Consider the following 14,649-nt stretch of genomic DNA (forward strand, 5'->3'; position numbering starts at 1 on the left):
ATAATATAATATAATATAATATAATATAATATAATATAATATAATATAATATAATATAATAGCTTTAGAAATGGTAAACGTGGTGTAGAAACAACATTGAAAAAACATTCATTAAAAACTAGGGCATAGGAATTTATTTTTTCGTACACATATTTACACATGTATCGTGAGGAACAATTTTTTAACTTTGTTTCATGTATTTTTAAAATATATTTTCAAAATATATTTCAACATATTTAACAGTGCTGTATGGGTGTAATTGATGTGAATTTATTAATAGGGCTATATAAAGGCATATTAAAAGCAATCGTCCATATTCTGACTTGGTGAAAAGAAACACATTTTATCTTCAAGGAACATTCAATCTTGTGTCTGAAGTTTAATCACACTTTTTAAATAGCATTATGGTAATCAAAGAGCATAAAGTACAAAAATTATGGTAATGAAATTACGTGCATACAACGTTGCAGTTACGTTGTCAGTAAATCATGAAGTACCAATATATTACGATTAGAGTACCTATCTGGGACGTTCTTGGTTATCATGTTACCAGGACGTACTGTCGACGTTGTGAATTTGTAATGAGATGGTAATGGAATTACGTGCATACGAAGTCGTGGTTACTTTGCCTATTGGTAAATCATGAAATTACCAAAAATTACCAATAGGTTACATAACAGTTACGTCGTGTGTTAGCTTGGTATATACAAAACTATAACTTTTTATGACAGTAGTTTAGTGATAAAAAAAAATTGCAAATTTTTTTTTTTCAGGTTTTTTTTCCTCCCATCCTGTCCCAAGTGGTTGAAATTCCCACCACTGACGAGACAAAAAGTCACTAAAGGGGATGGCCTTTTCTTAAATGGGCGGCTTTCCCAACAGGACAGGGTGGACAACCATTCAAGGGACATGGACAAACTCTTCTTTTTTATTAAATAAAAATATAATTTTTATGACCAAATGATCAATACACTCAAATTGAGTTTAACAAAAAAATTTACAAAATATTAATAGAGGACAAAATTTTTATGTTAAGTTATTATTGCAAATTAGTTATTTATGTACAGGACACCAAAAGGCACCCTACAGTGATATTGACCCAGGAGTAAAAGGAAATGGTTTGATAGACGAAAATGCAAAGGAAGCAACAAAGAAAGACATACATATGCAGTTAAAATATATTAAGAGTAAAATGAAGTGTTTACTCAAACAACATGTGAAGAATAGGTGGCAGAAACAATAGGGAAGAAGAAAGAACAGGGAGATTGTTTTATAGCATTCAAAGAATTGTAGGTAAATAGAGTAACAGGAAGAAATAGACATGAATAAACCATAGTTTTAAGTTTCAAGATTTGGTCATACTGCTCTTAATAGCAATTTTAACAGAATAGGGAGACATGAAACCGGAAAGTGTGAATACTGTAATCGAGGAAAATATAGAACATGTTATAATGAAATGTCCAAGATACAGCAATAAAATAAATATACTGATTGCTGACCTCAAGGAAAATACAGAGAAATTTGATTTGATAAACATTTTGGGGAACAAATCAGGTGCTTTAAATTTTTAATGCGGTATTTAAAGGACTGGTTTATATAATACGTAGAATATAGTGAATGCAAGGGTAGATTATGATCCTGACCCAGACTCCTAATCAGTAGGTGGCGGTAATGCATCTAAAAGCTGTATGCCATCCGCCATTAAAACGCCAAGAAGAAGAAGAAATGCAGAGGATGGAGTCTTCTTCTTTTATGATATTGCATAAGCTCGGTTGAGTGTAGGTTACCATAATAGTAGATAGACCATAATACAAAATAATATTACGGGGATTTCAATTAAAGCGAGCAAAAATCAGAACCAGTGTTGTATTAACCATAGTTAAGGCTGCAGCGCAATGGCAAACCGAAACCTAAAACTGGTGAATATTCAAAATAGTGCTACATCCCCGCACCCACAGAATGTAAAGCGCACCACGGAATCTCCTGCAGATCCCAGTGAAAAGATGGAGACACCACGGGGCCCCAGTCCTGCAAACACTGAGCCTCAAGAGATGACTCTAAACATCAAGAACTTTAGGAGACCCGGGGAGAAAACATTCACTCAGCGGTGCAGGCTGTTTGTTGGTAATCTCCCATCAGATATGACGGAGGAAGATTTCAAGAAGCTGTTTTCCAAATATGGCGAAGCAAACGAGGTGTTCATCAACCTAGACAGAGGATTCGGCTTTATACGCCTGGTAAGACACTTAAAAAACATTTAACGTTATGCAATGTTATAGCTTATTTTTAGAGCATGGTGCATAAATAATTACATGAACGTACTTTTCTTGGGCTGGGGTTTCCTGGTCCAGTCTTGCTGCCTTCACGTGCTATCGGAATTATCGTAAATACGAGTTTCCTAATCGGAAATTGGACGTGAACGGCCTCTCAAGTATTTACTACTGGGAAATTCGGAAATAATTTTGATACCCGAGTTACCGAGTTGGGCGGGTCATAAACTTTAAACATGGTGGAGGGAACAACCATTGCTGCTGTCAATGCTGGGGACATTCTAAAACGCTTAACGTGGCTTAACGTACCTTAACAACGACCGGGGAAAACCAAATTTCTGTCAAATTTGACTTATGATAAACACTTTCTTATGTCAAAAGAAGCTCTTATTCAAGTGAATAACTTCATTTTAAGCGTTCTCCACCATAGAAGTCTATTATAAGGAAACAGCTTATAGGCTACCTTAACAATGACCGGGGGAAAACAAACTTCTGTCAAATTGTACTTATAATAAACACTTTCTGCTGTCAAAAAAAAGAAGAGCTCTTATTCATCGTATAAAGTGAATAATATCACGTTAAGCTGTTTCCTTATAATGGACTTGGTGGAGAACGCTTAACATTAAATTATTCACTTTAGACGCTGAATAAGAGCTCGTTCTTTTGACAGCAGAAAGTGTTTATCATAAGTAAAATTTGACAGAAATGTGGTTTTCCCCGGTCGTTGTCAAGCCACGTTAAGCTGTTTCCTTATAATGGACTTCTAAGGGGGAGAAAACGCTTAACGTGAAATTATTCACTTTATCTGTGGAATAAGGGCTCGTTCTTTTGACAGTAGTTAGTGTTTATTACAAGTAAGGTTTGACAGAAATTTGGGGTTCCCTGGTCGATGTTTAGGTACGTTAAGCGTTTTTCACGTTAAGCGTGTTAGAATGTCCCCAATGCTGTTCTCACAACATTTACAGCCCTTTGTCTTGTCGCTAAAGTAGTGTCTTTATAGGCTAGATATGAACGATCATGCGAAGCATATTGTATGTTTTATAAGCAGTGAAATAAGCATGTATTTGACCGAAATTCCAGAATTGTCAGCGAACTGCATATATAGCGCGGTGAATGTTTATGATTGTCAACCAATGGGGGATGCTACATTTAATTTTTTCCGACATTAAAGCACTTGAATACGACAAGCTCATAATCACGACTTCATAAGTGGGAAACAGGAAATTTCCGATAGCACGTGAAGGCAGCATAATTATATAATGATTATTTAGCTGGTATATCAAAACCAGCTAAATAATCATCAAATAATCACTAGCTAAATAATCAAATAATAAAATCAACCAACTATATGAATTGCAAGATGTCTGTTTAAAGATCGCTTAATCTGGAAAGCATCTGCTGTGTACATCTGATAGACATCTTTAAGACGTCAATTTTGCATACATTCTAAATCATCACCATCTTAAAGACATAAACATCTATTTGACATCTGATAGGAAACATCCTATAGACATATTGCAGATGAGCAAACACTCTAAAAATACATCTTGCAGATGTAAATGTATTATGTCAAAATAGACGTCTCTATTTAGCGTGTGCTATCAGGGATTCACACATGAGGTCGAGCCTGAAGCATGCCCCTGTAAAAACCTTTTTTTCCCTTCTACACATTCCGAGTTGGTGTTTTAACTAGTTGTCCAAGAACTTTCGGAATTCTTTTTAATCCCATTATTATTAGTACCAAGAGATTTTCTAATTGTAACCCTGTTGACCACAGTGACTTATGATGTGACATAATGTCTCTTATCTGACACACTATTTTAAGGTCTTGCTAAGGAGCTCAGATCAGAATCGGGTGTATTTGATAAGGGAGGCGTTTAAACTGTGTAGTGTTGGGGGTATTCCAGTGCTTCATCCCAATTCACCTACATATACTTTATCCTAAAGGTATCTAAACTTTTGTGAAAGAAAAAAAAAAAATAGATACTTTATAAGTGTGTATGAGTATTTTCATATACACACTGCACATAATAACAAGTAGCCTAATTGATTTGCCAGTAGTAGGTCTTCTTTTCTTTTACATTTTTTTTTTTTTTGGCATAATAATGCATAACAGAAAATGGCCAAACATCTGTTTTTCTTCTGTGCGTTGCTAGCAATGTTTGTATCTTTATAAAGGTTTGCAGTGTTGTTACAGGTAAAATATAACATTAAATGAATATTTTTTACACCAGGTTAGGTTTTAATTATTAATAACTTTAACCCCTTTCAGGGCATCTTTTTTAACCATTGGTCTTCCGAACATATTTGTTGTTCTTTTTAATTTGTGTTTGTAGTTAAAAATGAATCCTCCAAGTGCAGTGGGTTGCGGACAATATCAGTTAGATCAGGGGTGCAAAACTCAATTCCTGGAGGGCCACAGACCTGGAAAGTTTAGTTCCAACCCTCTTCCAACACACATACCATGAAGTTTTCAAAGGGCTTTCTGAAGGGCTTGATTAGCTGGATGATGTGCGTTTAATTAGGTTTGAAGCTAAGGGTACTGTAAACCCACACGTTCCAAGTAATTCAATAGATTAAGTAGAGTAAACTTAATTTAAAAAAAGTTCTGTTAACTTGGATATTTTGAGTTCTTTTGACGTTTTTTTTTAGTTTTTGAGTTAATAAAACGTATTTGTTTTAATTTATTTGAATTACGTATTAATGAATCAAGCACCATTTAAATGTATAATTTCACTGTAATTTTTTTAATTGTTTCAACATTATTGTGTGCGTCTGATGTGAGTTTTGAGTGTATCAGGATTAATAGAATGTATTACTCCAATGAAATTTCAAAGCAGAAGGTGGCGGTAATGCATCTCATGTGCTGTTTTACCGAACACATGCCAAAACTAAAAAGAAGAAGCCACCACGTGGTGAAGGCGGGAACTGAATCTGAGGAAAGCACTAAATCTCTGCAGCAAGTTGGATCTGTGCTCTTAACTTTTTGACGATAATCATCACAGGTCTCAAAGTAAGTGTTAAATATGTATTTTAAATGTGTTTTAAGAGGGCTTTTGAAAAATGTGGCTGTTTTTAGTCTTTTTTTATGGAGTGATAGTAGACTTGCCATGGTATACTGTAAACCCGGTTATATTCGGTGTGAAGAGGAATACTGCTATGTGATTTTTTTAATTTATTTTTATGCCAGTTTAAAGGGGAAATTTGAATTGGGCTTACATGGCAGCATCTGTACATTTATCAGTGTACTAACGATTAAAATTAAATACCATATACAGGTGGTGGTCATATAATTAGAATATCATCAAAAAGTTGATTTATTTCACTAATTCCATTCAAAAAGTGAAACTTGTATATTATATTCATTCATTACACACAGACTGATATATTTCAAATGTTTATTTCTTTTAATTTTGATGATTATAACTGACAACTAAGGAAAATCCCAAATTCAGTATCTCAGAAAATTAGAATATTACTTAAGACCAATACAAAGAAAGGATTTTTAGAAATCTTGGCCAACTGAAAAGTATGAACATGAAAAGTATGATCATGTACAGCACTCAATACTTAGTTGGGGCTCCTTTTGCCTGAATTACTGCAGCAATGCGGCGTGGCATGGAGTCGATCAGTCTGTGGCACTGCTCAGGTGTTATGAGAGCCCAGGTTGCTCTGATAGTGGCCTTCAGCTCGTCTGCATTGTTGGGTCTGGCATATCGCATCTTCCTCTTCACAATACCCTATAGATTTTCTATGGGGTTAAGGTCAGGCGAGTTTGCTGGCCAATTAAGAACAGGGATACCATGGTCCTTAAACCAGATACTGGTTGCTTTGGCACTGTATAAATGTCAACAACCCCTGGTCACATAGCAGCCCCTGGTCACATAGCAGCTTCTCTGCCATTTACTCTTTTATGTAGAAAGCGGGAAAACAGTCTGTTTTGCTGTTTGATACTGCAAACCGGTATTTCATAGATTTATTAATTTATTATTATTCATAACACACTGGTTTGTAGTGCAAATAGTTTTACCATTTACTGTACTTTGTTAATCATCTAGATATTTGCATGTAGTAGCTATTGAATCAGAAGTCTCACATTCATAGAAAATGACTTCCGTGTTGTAAAATAAGGCTGGATTTTCTGGTATGATACTGTGGCAGGTCTACATTAATTTTCTTGTACTCAATTGTAGGTATAATGAATTAGCAAAATTTTAACGTTTTTGATGGAGGATGAAATTTTGACATTGTGTCGGCACCGATACCCTAGTGGTTAGTGCACCAACTGTGCTCACGGTAGGGCTGGGTATCAAGTTTGATACTTTTTAGGCACTGCCTTGATACCATCGAGTATCGGAAAACGTCTTGTCGTTCGGTACCAAATTTTGATACCTAAGGAGTAGGGCTGGACAATAATTCAATATCAATATGTATCGCGATATAATTTTTTTCAATAACGGTGATATGATTTTTAAACACATTTCCGATATTTCGATATACATTACCAGTGTTTCCCATACACTGATTTATTTGTGGCGTTTGACTTTGTTGAATAAACATGAGCACTGCACGTTTCAAAAAGCGGGTGATTTATGTGAATGTATCTCTGAAGGGAACATACTGTCTTCAGAATAGTTTTGATGGCATTTTCATTTTATCTGATAAAGTAGAGTTCACGAGCGGAGCTGCTTAGATTACAGCCGTTACCGGGGAAACCGCTAGTTCTACCGCTCTCACAGCGCCTCCTACTGGCAGAGAATCAGATTCTACTCCGCTGTTTTCAACATAATAATAATTGTTTTCTGAGCAGCAAATCAGAATATTAGAATGATTTCTGAAGGATCATGTGACTGGAGAAATGATGCTAAAAATTCAGTTTTGAAATCACAGGAATAACTTGCATTTTAAAATATTTTCAAATAGAAAACAGTTATTTTAAATGGTAAATATTTCAAAATGTTACTGTTTTTGCTGTATTTTGGATCAAATAAATGCAGGCTTGGTGAGCAGAAAAGAATTCTTTAAAAAACTAAAAGCGTACTGTTCAAAAGCCTTTGACTGGTAGTGTATGTTAGCCTATAGTTTGAAGTTAAAGATATTAATAAGGTGAGTCTGAGATGTTTATTTGACAGTGATTTCACAATTCATGTTTGTATGAAGGCTAAATATAAATAAAAGGTGAACATTAATTTATTTGTGCAGTCCCCCTAAAATATTATATAGTTTTATAGGAGGAGTTCATAGACTTGGCAAATTAATTTTTCATTAGTTCGTTGGTACAGACATCTGTTGTGGGCATTCTTGGCAGTTTTAATGAGGCTTTTTTTAATAGTGTTCATATTGATATCGGAATTATATCGTATCGACCGAAATTAAGAAATATATTGTGATATCAATTTTGGCCATATCGTCCAGCCCTACTAAGGAGTTAATCTCATCAGCGTCAGTGAGCCAATAAGCCTGCAGCACTAGGTGTGTTCGACTAGAAGCGACTAGCGGCGCAGATTGATCAGTGTTTGATATCTGCGAGAGCGATTCCAAAGCATACGGAGCAGTCTGCTCTCTATATCGCGTGGTTTTGTTTGGTAAGTGAAGTGTGCTCTGCATTTAACCCATCCAAGTGAACACACACCCGGAGCAGAGGGCAGCCAATGCTGCGGCGCAGTTGGGGTTTGGTGCCTTGCTCAAAAGAGCGCTGGTTATTCACTCCCCCCACCTACAATTCCTTCTGGAATAGTAAACCCGCTTTGTTTGCCAAAATAAATAAATAAAGTTTGATTTTCAATAATTTAAAGATAAATGAAATTAATGTTTTATACCTTCATTTGAAAACCAGATACAGAACACAGAATTTCTAAGGAAAAGGAAAAGGCTATTTTAAGAATAAATTTGAATAAACTAAGTTGCTTTTATGCATTCAAATAATTAGACATACTACAGCACAGAATTTAATATCAATAAAACATATGGTGAAAGAAACACCCACTTATGAAAGTGGATAAAGATTTTTAATTTCTTGAAGTCTTAAACAACCTAGAATAAATTAATAGAAATTATGATTCTGTCTGAGCTATGAATTTTAAAACGAACACGCACTAGTGTAAAAGTAGCCTAACAGATGTGTAAACTGAAAACTATTTGAACTTTATTAAAACTATTTGCACTGATTTATTGTGTTGGATATATTTTGTTCCTTTGTGCAGTGGCTCAGGAGATGAGGCTTTGAATCTGTATAAAAGCTGAAGAAATAAAACCAAAGTTTTTTGAGATAATATAATCTTGTTAAAACTGATTTCATAAAATTGGTGTCGAAAAAAGTATCGTTCAGGAACCGGTATCGATATTGAAAATTTTTTAACAATACCCAGCCCTAACTCACAGTGACCCGAGTTCGATTCCAGTCCACCCCAAAGAAATTGTAAATAAAATTGACATTTTGTTTTCTTGCCTTTCAGGTTGTAGGCACCAGTATTATTTGGCAGTGTAAGTTGTGTTCCATTTTATTTACTTCCTGATTATACTGCCTTCTGCACATGCATTCTTCCTCGCTGTTGCAATGGCATCAGTTAACACATGATTTTCTACAGATTTTCTTACAGGACTTTATACAGAAACAGATTTTTAAATGTTTTTAATGAAGTATCTTTTGTTCACAAAGGCTGCATTTAGTTATACAGTAAAACAGTGATATTGTGAAATATTAAAATTTGGATTAAATAGTTTCTCTTTAAATATATGTTAAAAAGTAATTTATTTCTGTGCTCAAAGATGAATTTTCAGCATCATTACTCCAGTCATCATTACTCCAGAAATCATTCTAATATACTGATTTTCAGTAATGATGCTGTGAATTCAGCTTTGCGTCGCAGGAATAAATTACATATTGAAATGTCTTTTACAAACAGTTATTTTCAATTGTAATACTATTTGACACTTGGTGAGCAGAGGATATTTCATTGTGAACTTTTAAAGGGGTCATCGGATGCCCATTTTCCACAAGTTGATATGATTCTTTAGGATCTTAATGAAAAGTCTATAACAGGGCTATTCAATTAACTTCATTTGAGAGCTGGATTATCGAATTGACCATTTGAAGGGGGCCAAGGGGATGGGGGGCCATCCCAATCTTTTTCTGGGGGGTCTATACAATTGGAAATTAAATTTAAATGCATATTCAGCAGTAAAATTAACTAATATTACCAACAGTAACATCTATAAAAAGGTTAACATTAGTGCTGTCTGCCATTCAATTAAAAAAATAATCACACATTTTTTAATTAATTAAAAGAAAAAGTGAATAAACGCATATTAATATATTTGTGTTGTCATTTTCACACAGAACTTCCAAATTAATATAGAAACAACATAAAGATGGTATATTTTAAATATGTTTTAATGGCATCTTTTTACTAGCCTATTATTAATGAAGTATCATTGATACAAATAATGTTACTGTTGTCTCTATTAAATCCATTTTTTCCTTTAATTTTAGCCATTAATTATAGCCATTTAATATTACAGTATAATTGAAATGTTATATTATTTTTAACCTTTTAATAGGCTTTGAAAAATTACAACATTTTATAAGTGAACTTAAAACAATCTTCACATAAACTATAAATTGTATGCATAAGACATTGATTATTCTTTATTCAAGCTACAAAAGTTAGTCAGCAAGCAGAGCAGTCAAGTGATTTCTCTTTTTCTTTAGTTCTTTGATTTACATCAATCACAGACTGCAACAGGTTTGACTTTAAAAGTACCGCTGTTTCTTTAATAAAATCTGATGCACATGACGCGGATGTGACATACATCCAATTTTCTCCTAACTCTTTTCGGTCATTTAGGATTTTATAACTGATTTAAGACTGTGTTTATGAGGTAATTCGCCAAAACCATGTATTTTTACTTAATTTTGTGTGGTTTTGTCCACTGAAGCGCTGGCGCGCTTGTCTGAAGTGGCTCAGTTTATGAGTACAGCGAAACGCACAGATTTTCAAACTATACTTCCTGCTTTGATGATAATCTTCGTGTCGGCGCTATTTCTTGCCAGAAGTTATGACCGAACACTGTCTTTAAACTTGTTTAAACTAACGTTAGAATTGTGAATATCTCATAACTCCCTCACATGAGCGCTTGTCAACACTGCCATCTATTGATGTTGCGGTCTCTGGTAGATTATTATTATTGCGTCTCTCCCTTTTCTTTTTGGCTGGCCCGGGCCAGTGTTGCCACCTTGTGGACAAACTAATTAGTGCAAGAATAATTCAAGGCTAATGTGTAGCCTGCGTACTCTTCCTCGGGCTGGATGAAGATGATTGGCGGGCCGCCAATTGAATAGCCGTGGTCTATAACATACTTTGGTTAAAAACAACACCCATTTTACCTTGTCAAAAACAGCTCTGTTCACAGCGACCCATTTGGGTGCATGTCCCTTTAATTGCTAATGAGCTCTGCTCACCCTGCCCCTCTCTACCGTGGGGTGACAAGCCATTCTCTGAAACTGTTAACTTTAGATTTGCAAAGACTCATAAAAAAACCTTATACTCACTTCTTCTGTAGGTTAAGCTGGATCACAAATGATTTACGCGAACATAGACTCATTTAGGTAGATTTGGGGAGATTTTTGTCAATATAGGGTGGTTGTGTCCACACACTGCCAAGACACATTTCAGTTCAAACAACATGTAAAAGTGAATTTTGCATCTGATGACCCCTTTAAAAATCATAATTGGTACAAACTTGACAAATACTGTATGTCATTATCAGAATCAGAATTAGCTTTTTTTAAGGTGCTCCTGGTACATACATACATACATACATACACATCTGACATGAGAACAGAAAAAACATTTAAATGGTAAGACTTGACAATAAATAATAATAATAATAACAATAATAATGTGTATGAATCTGGAACAGTAGATTTATGTACAGATTTTTGCATTATTTACTTTATATACAGCTGTATAAATAAACAGCTATGTATATGTATTTACATAATACTTGAGAAAGAGGCAATAATTAAAGATGGAGAATGAATTACAGAACACAGGTAATGATCCATGTGTTAGCTATTTAAGCTGGAGATGGCATGGGGGAAAAAACTGTTTTTATGCCTAGATGTTCTAGTGCACAAAGATCTGTAGCGTCTGGCTGAAGGGAGAAGTGCAAACAGGTTGTGTCCGGGGTGAGAGGGGTCTTTGATGTTACCTGCCCGTTTCTTCACTCTGGAGTTGTACAAGTCCTGAAGGCTGGGCAGGTACACACCAATGATCTTTTCTGCTGTCCTAACAGTCCGTTGAAGTCTTCTTAAATCTGATTTGCTGGCTGACCCAAACCAGACAGTTATAGAGGAGCACAGAACCGACTCAATTTCCTTATTATTCAACAGCTGAATAAAACTGTTTCAGCAGCTCCTGTGGCAGGTTGAACTTTTTCAGCTGACGAAGGAAGTACAACCTCTGCTGGGCCTTTTTCACGATGGAGTCAATGTGATTGTCCCACTTCAGGTCCTGAGAGATGGTTGTGCCCAGGAACCTGAATGACTCCACTGCAGCCACAGTGCTGTTCATGATGGTGAGTGGGAGGAGAGGAGGGGGGGTTTCTCCTGAAGTCCACTATCATCTCCACAGTTTTGAGCGTGTTTAGCTCCAGGTTGTTGTGACTGCACCAGACAGCCAGCTGCTCAACCTCTTGTCTGTAGGCAGACTCGTCGCCGTCCTGGAGTTTGACAGAGGGGTCTTTAGAGGTGCAGTCATTTGTGTAGAGGGAGAATAGCAGTGGGGAGAGAACGCAGCCCTGAGGAGCTCCAGTGCTGATGGTGCGGGTGTTGGATGTGAGTTTTCCCAGCCTCATTAGCTGCTGCCTGTCTGTCAGGAAGCTGTTGATTCATTGACAGATGGAGGTGGGTACAGAGAGCTGTGTCAGTTTGTTCTGAAGGCTGTCTGGGATGATGGTGTTGAAAGCGGAGCTGAAGTCCACAAACAAGATCCTTGCATAAGTCCCTGGTTTGTCCAGATGTTGGAGGATGTAGTGCAGTCCCATATTAACTGCATCATCCACAGATCTGTTTGCTCGGTAAGCAAACTGTAGGGGGTCCAACAAGGGTCCAGTAATGTCCTTCAGGTGGGCCAACACCAGTCTATCAAATGACTTCTTGACCACAGATGTTAAAGCAACAGATCTGTAGTCATTAAGTCCTGTGATTTTTGGTTTCTTGGGTACAGGGATGATGGTTGAACATTTGAAGCAGGAGGGGACTTCACACAGCTCTAGTGATTTGTTGAAGATCAATGTGAAGATGGATGATAGCTGGACAGCACAGGCTTTGAGGCAGGCTGGAGAGACACCATCTGGGCCTTTGGCTTTTTCTTATCTTCTGCTTTCTGAAGACTTTGCATACATCATCTTCACAGATCTTGAGTACAGGCTGAGAAACAGTAGGGGGGAGGGAGGGTGAGGGTGTGGATGGCTGTGCTTTCAGGCCTTTCCACGCTGATGTAGAATCATTGCTTGAAAGCTGTTTTTTTAGCTTTCCAGAGTATAGTTTAATTTTGCCACTCTTATCTCCCTATTCAGTGTGTATTTGGCCTGTTTGTACAAGGCTTTGTCCCAACTCCTGTAGGCGTCCTCTTTGGCCTGGCGAAGCTGTCTGAGTTTTGCACTGAACCAAGGTTTGTCATTGTTAAATGTTAAATAAGTCCTGGTGGGTACACACATGTCCTCACAGAAACTGATGTAGGACGTCACGGTGTATATAAGCTCGTCCAGATCAGTAGCTGCAGCCTCAAAAACACTCCAATCAGTAAGTTCAAAGCAGGCCTGTAAATCCTGCTCTGCTTCAGCAGTCCATCTCTTTACAGTTTTTACTACAGGCTTAGCAGATTTGAGTTTCTGCCTGTAGGCTGGTAGAAGATGAACCAAACAGTGATCAGAGAGTCCCAGCGCTGCACGGGGAACAGAGTGACATGCATCCTTTAAGACAGTGTAGCAGTGGTCCAGGATATTTCTGTCTCTGGTGGGGCTTGTGATGTGCTGTCTATATTTAGGCAGTTCACGGGTGAGATTAGCTTTATTAAAATCACCGAGAATGATAATGAAAGAGTCCAAATCACACACACCTCATTAGCTGCTGCCTGTCTGTCAGGAAGCTGTTGATTCATTGACAGATGGAGGTGGGTACAGAGAGCTGTGTCAGTTTGTTCTGAAGGCTGTCTGGGATGATGGTGTTGAAAGCGGAGCTGAAGTCCACAAACAAGATCCTTGCATAAGTCCCTGGTTTGTCCAGATGCGCTGTCAGAGTTTCACATAATTCACATGTATTCACGAGCGTCCCGGCGCGCTTCCCTCGCTTGCGTCGCCTGGAGCGCTTGTATAGGAACGCAGCTCCTCCGATTAAAATGTCCAGTAAAACGTCTGAATGCTCAAATGTAGGCAGAAAGTTATTTGGTGTGCCATTTCTGTTGTCCAGGAGTTCGTTTCTAGTAAAGCTGATCGGGAAAAAGTTGCTTAAGACAGGACAAACAAACAAAAAAAGAAGTAGTGTTCTACTGAAGAAAGTAAGTCTCCAACTTTTATTTGAGGAACTAGGCTGTTTTATACAACGGCGTTTTAGTGCCACCTTAATAAATAAAAAAAATCTAAGATTACGAGAATAAAGTCGAAACACTACGAGAATAAAGTCGAAACACTACGAGAATAACATTCTAGCCTTTTGTTCATGCAAATGGCCCGGATTTGGAGCACCGGGAGATATTCCAAATCTCAGTTTTCCAAATCTGTCAGTTTTATAGCGAAATACAATATGTAGGCTATATTGCAATAATGTGTTTAAGCGGCATGTGAGTCAATCATCTTTCAGATTACAATAACAAACGACGAGACATTTTCATTATAAATTAGGCTAAACTTTTTTTTTTATGCCTTATGATGTTCCTTCAATTTATATCTTGCTATGAACTTGAAATAAAGAGCAAAAACACATTTATAATTTGTATTTCGTTATAAAACTGGCAGAATTTGAAAGCTGAGCTGTGTGTAAAAGCAACAAAGCACAAAATTGTTGTGATTACTGGTATCATATAATGAATGGAAGACGTTAAATATTATGTCCTCATTTACAGTATACCATGAATAAAACAGTTTGTGAATAGGCACTTAACGTTTACAGCAGAAAAGACAACAATATAACATATGTTAACAAATTTGAGTCCACTTCAACCTTTAGAACGTTTTATTGCTGTTTAATTAAACAGGCTCTGTGAGGAGTGAAAGTTTGGGACGTTTTTATGAGTAGGTGGAATTTTCACAATAATTTAATGAATTTATTCACATAAATACAGCGATCTGTCACGCCACATTAAAGAGATTGAAAATC

At 36.6% G+C, this 14,649-nt stretch overlaps 1 protein-coding gene across 4 annotated transcripts in view; it reads left to right on the forward strand.

Moving 5' to 3' along the window:
• The first annotated feature begins 271 nt into the window (after positions 1 to 271).
• The window catches only part of pspc1 (paraspeckle component 1), a 159,443-nt gene continuing 145,065 nt past the window's right edge, over positions 272 to 14,649 (forward strand). For 2 of the 4 annotated variants that reach the window (XM_058773811.1, XM_058773826.1), the window contains exon 1: positions 273 to 2,237. In XM_058773811.1, coding sequence (XP_058629794.1) covers positions 1,896 to 2,237 — 342 coding nt within the window. In that variant the 5' untranslated portion in view covers positions 273 to 1,895. Of the gene's footprint in view, positions 2,238 to 14,649 lie in introns of all 4 variants that reach the window. The other 2 variants (XM_058773817.1, XM_058773837.1) reach the window with 2 other exon arrangements.

The sequence above is a fragment of the Onychostoma macrolepis genome, chromosome 01 (genome assembly GCF_012432095.1).
Source record: "Onychostoma macrolepis isolate SWU-2019 chromosome 01, ASM1243209v1, whole genome shotgun sequence".
NCBI classification, from domain to species: Eukaryota; Metazoa; Chordata; class Actinopteri; order Cypriniformes; family Cyprinidae; genus Onychostoma; species Onychostoma macrolepis.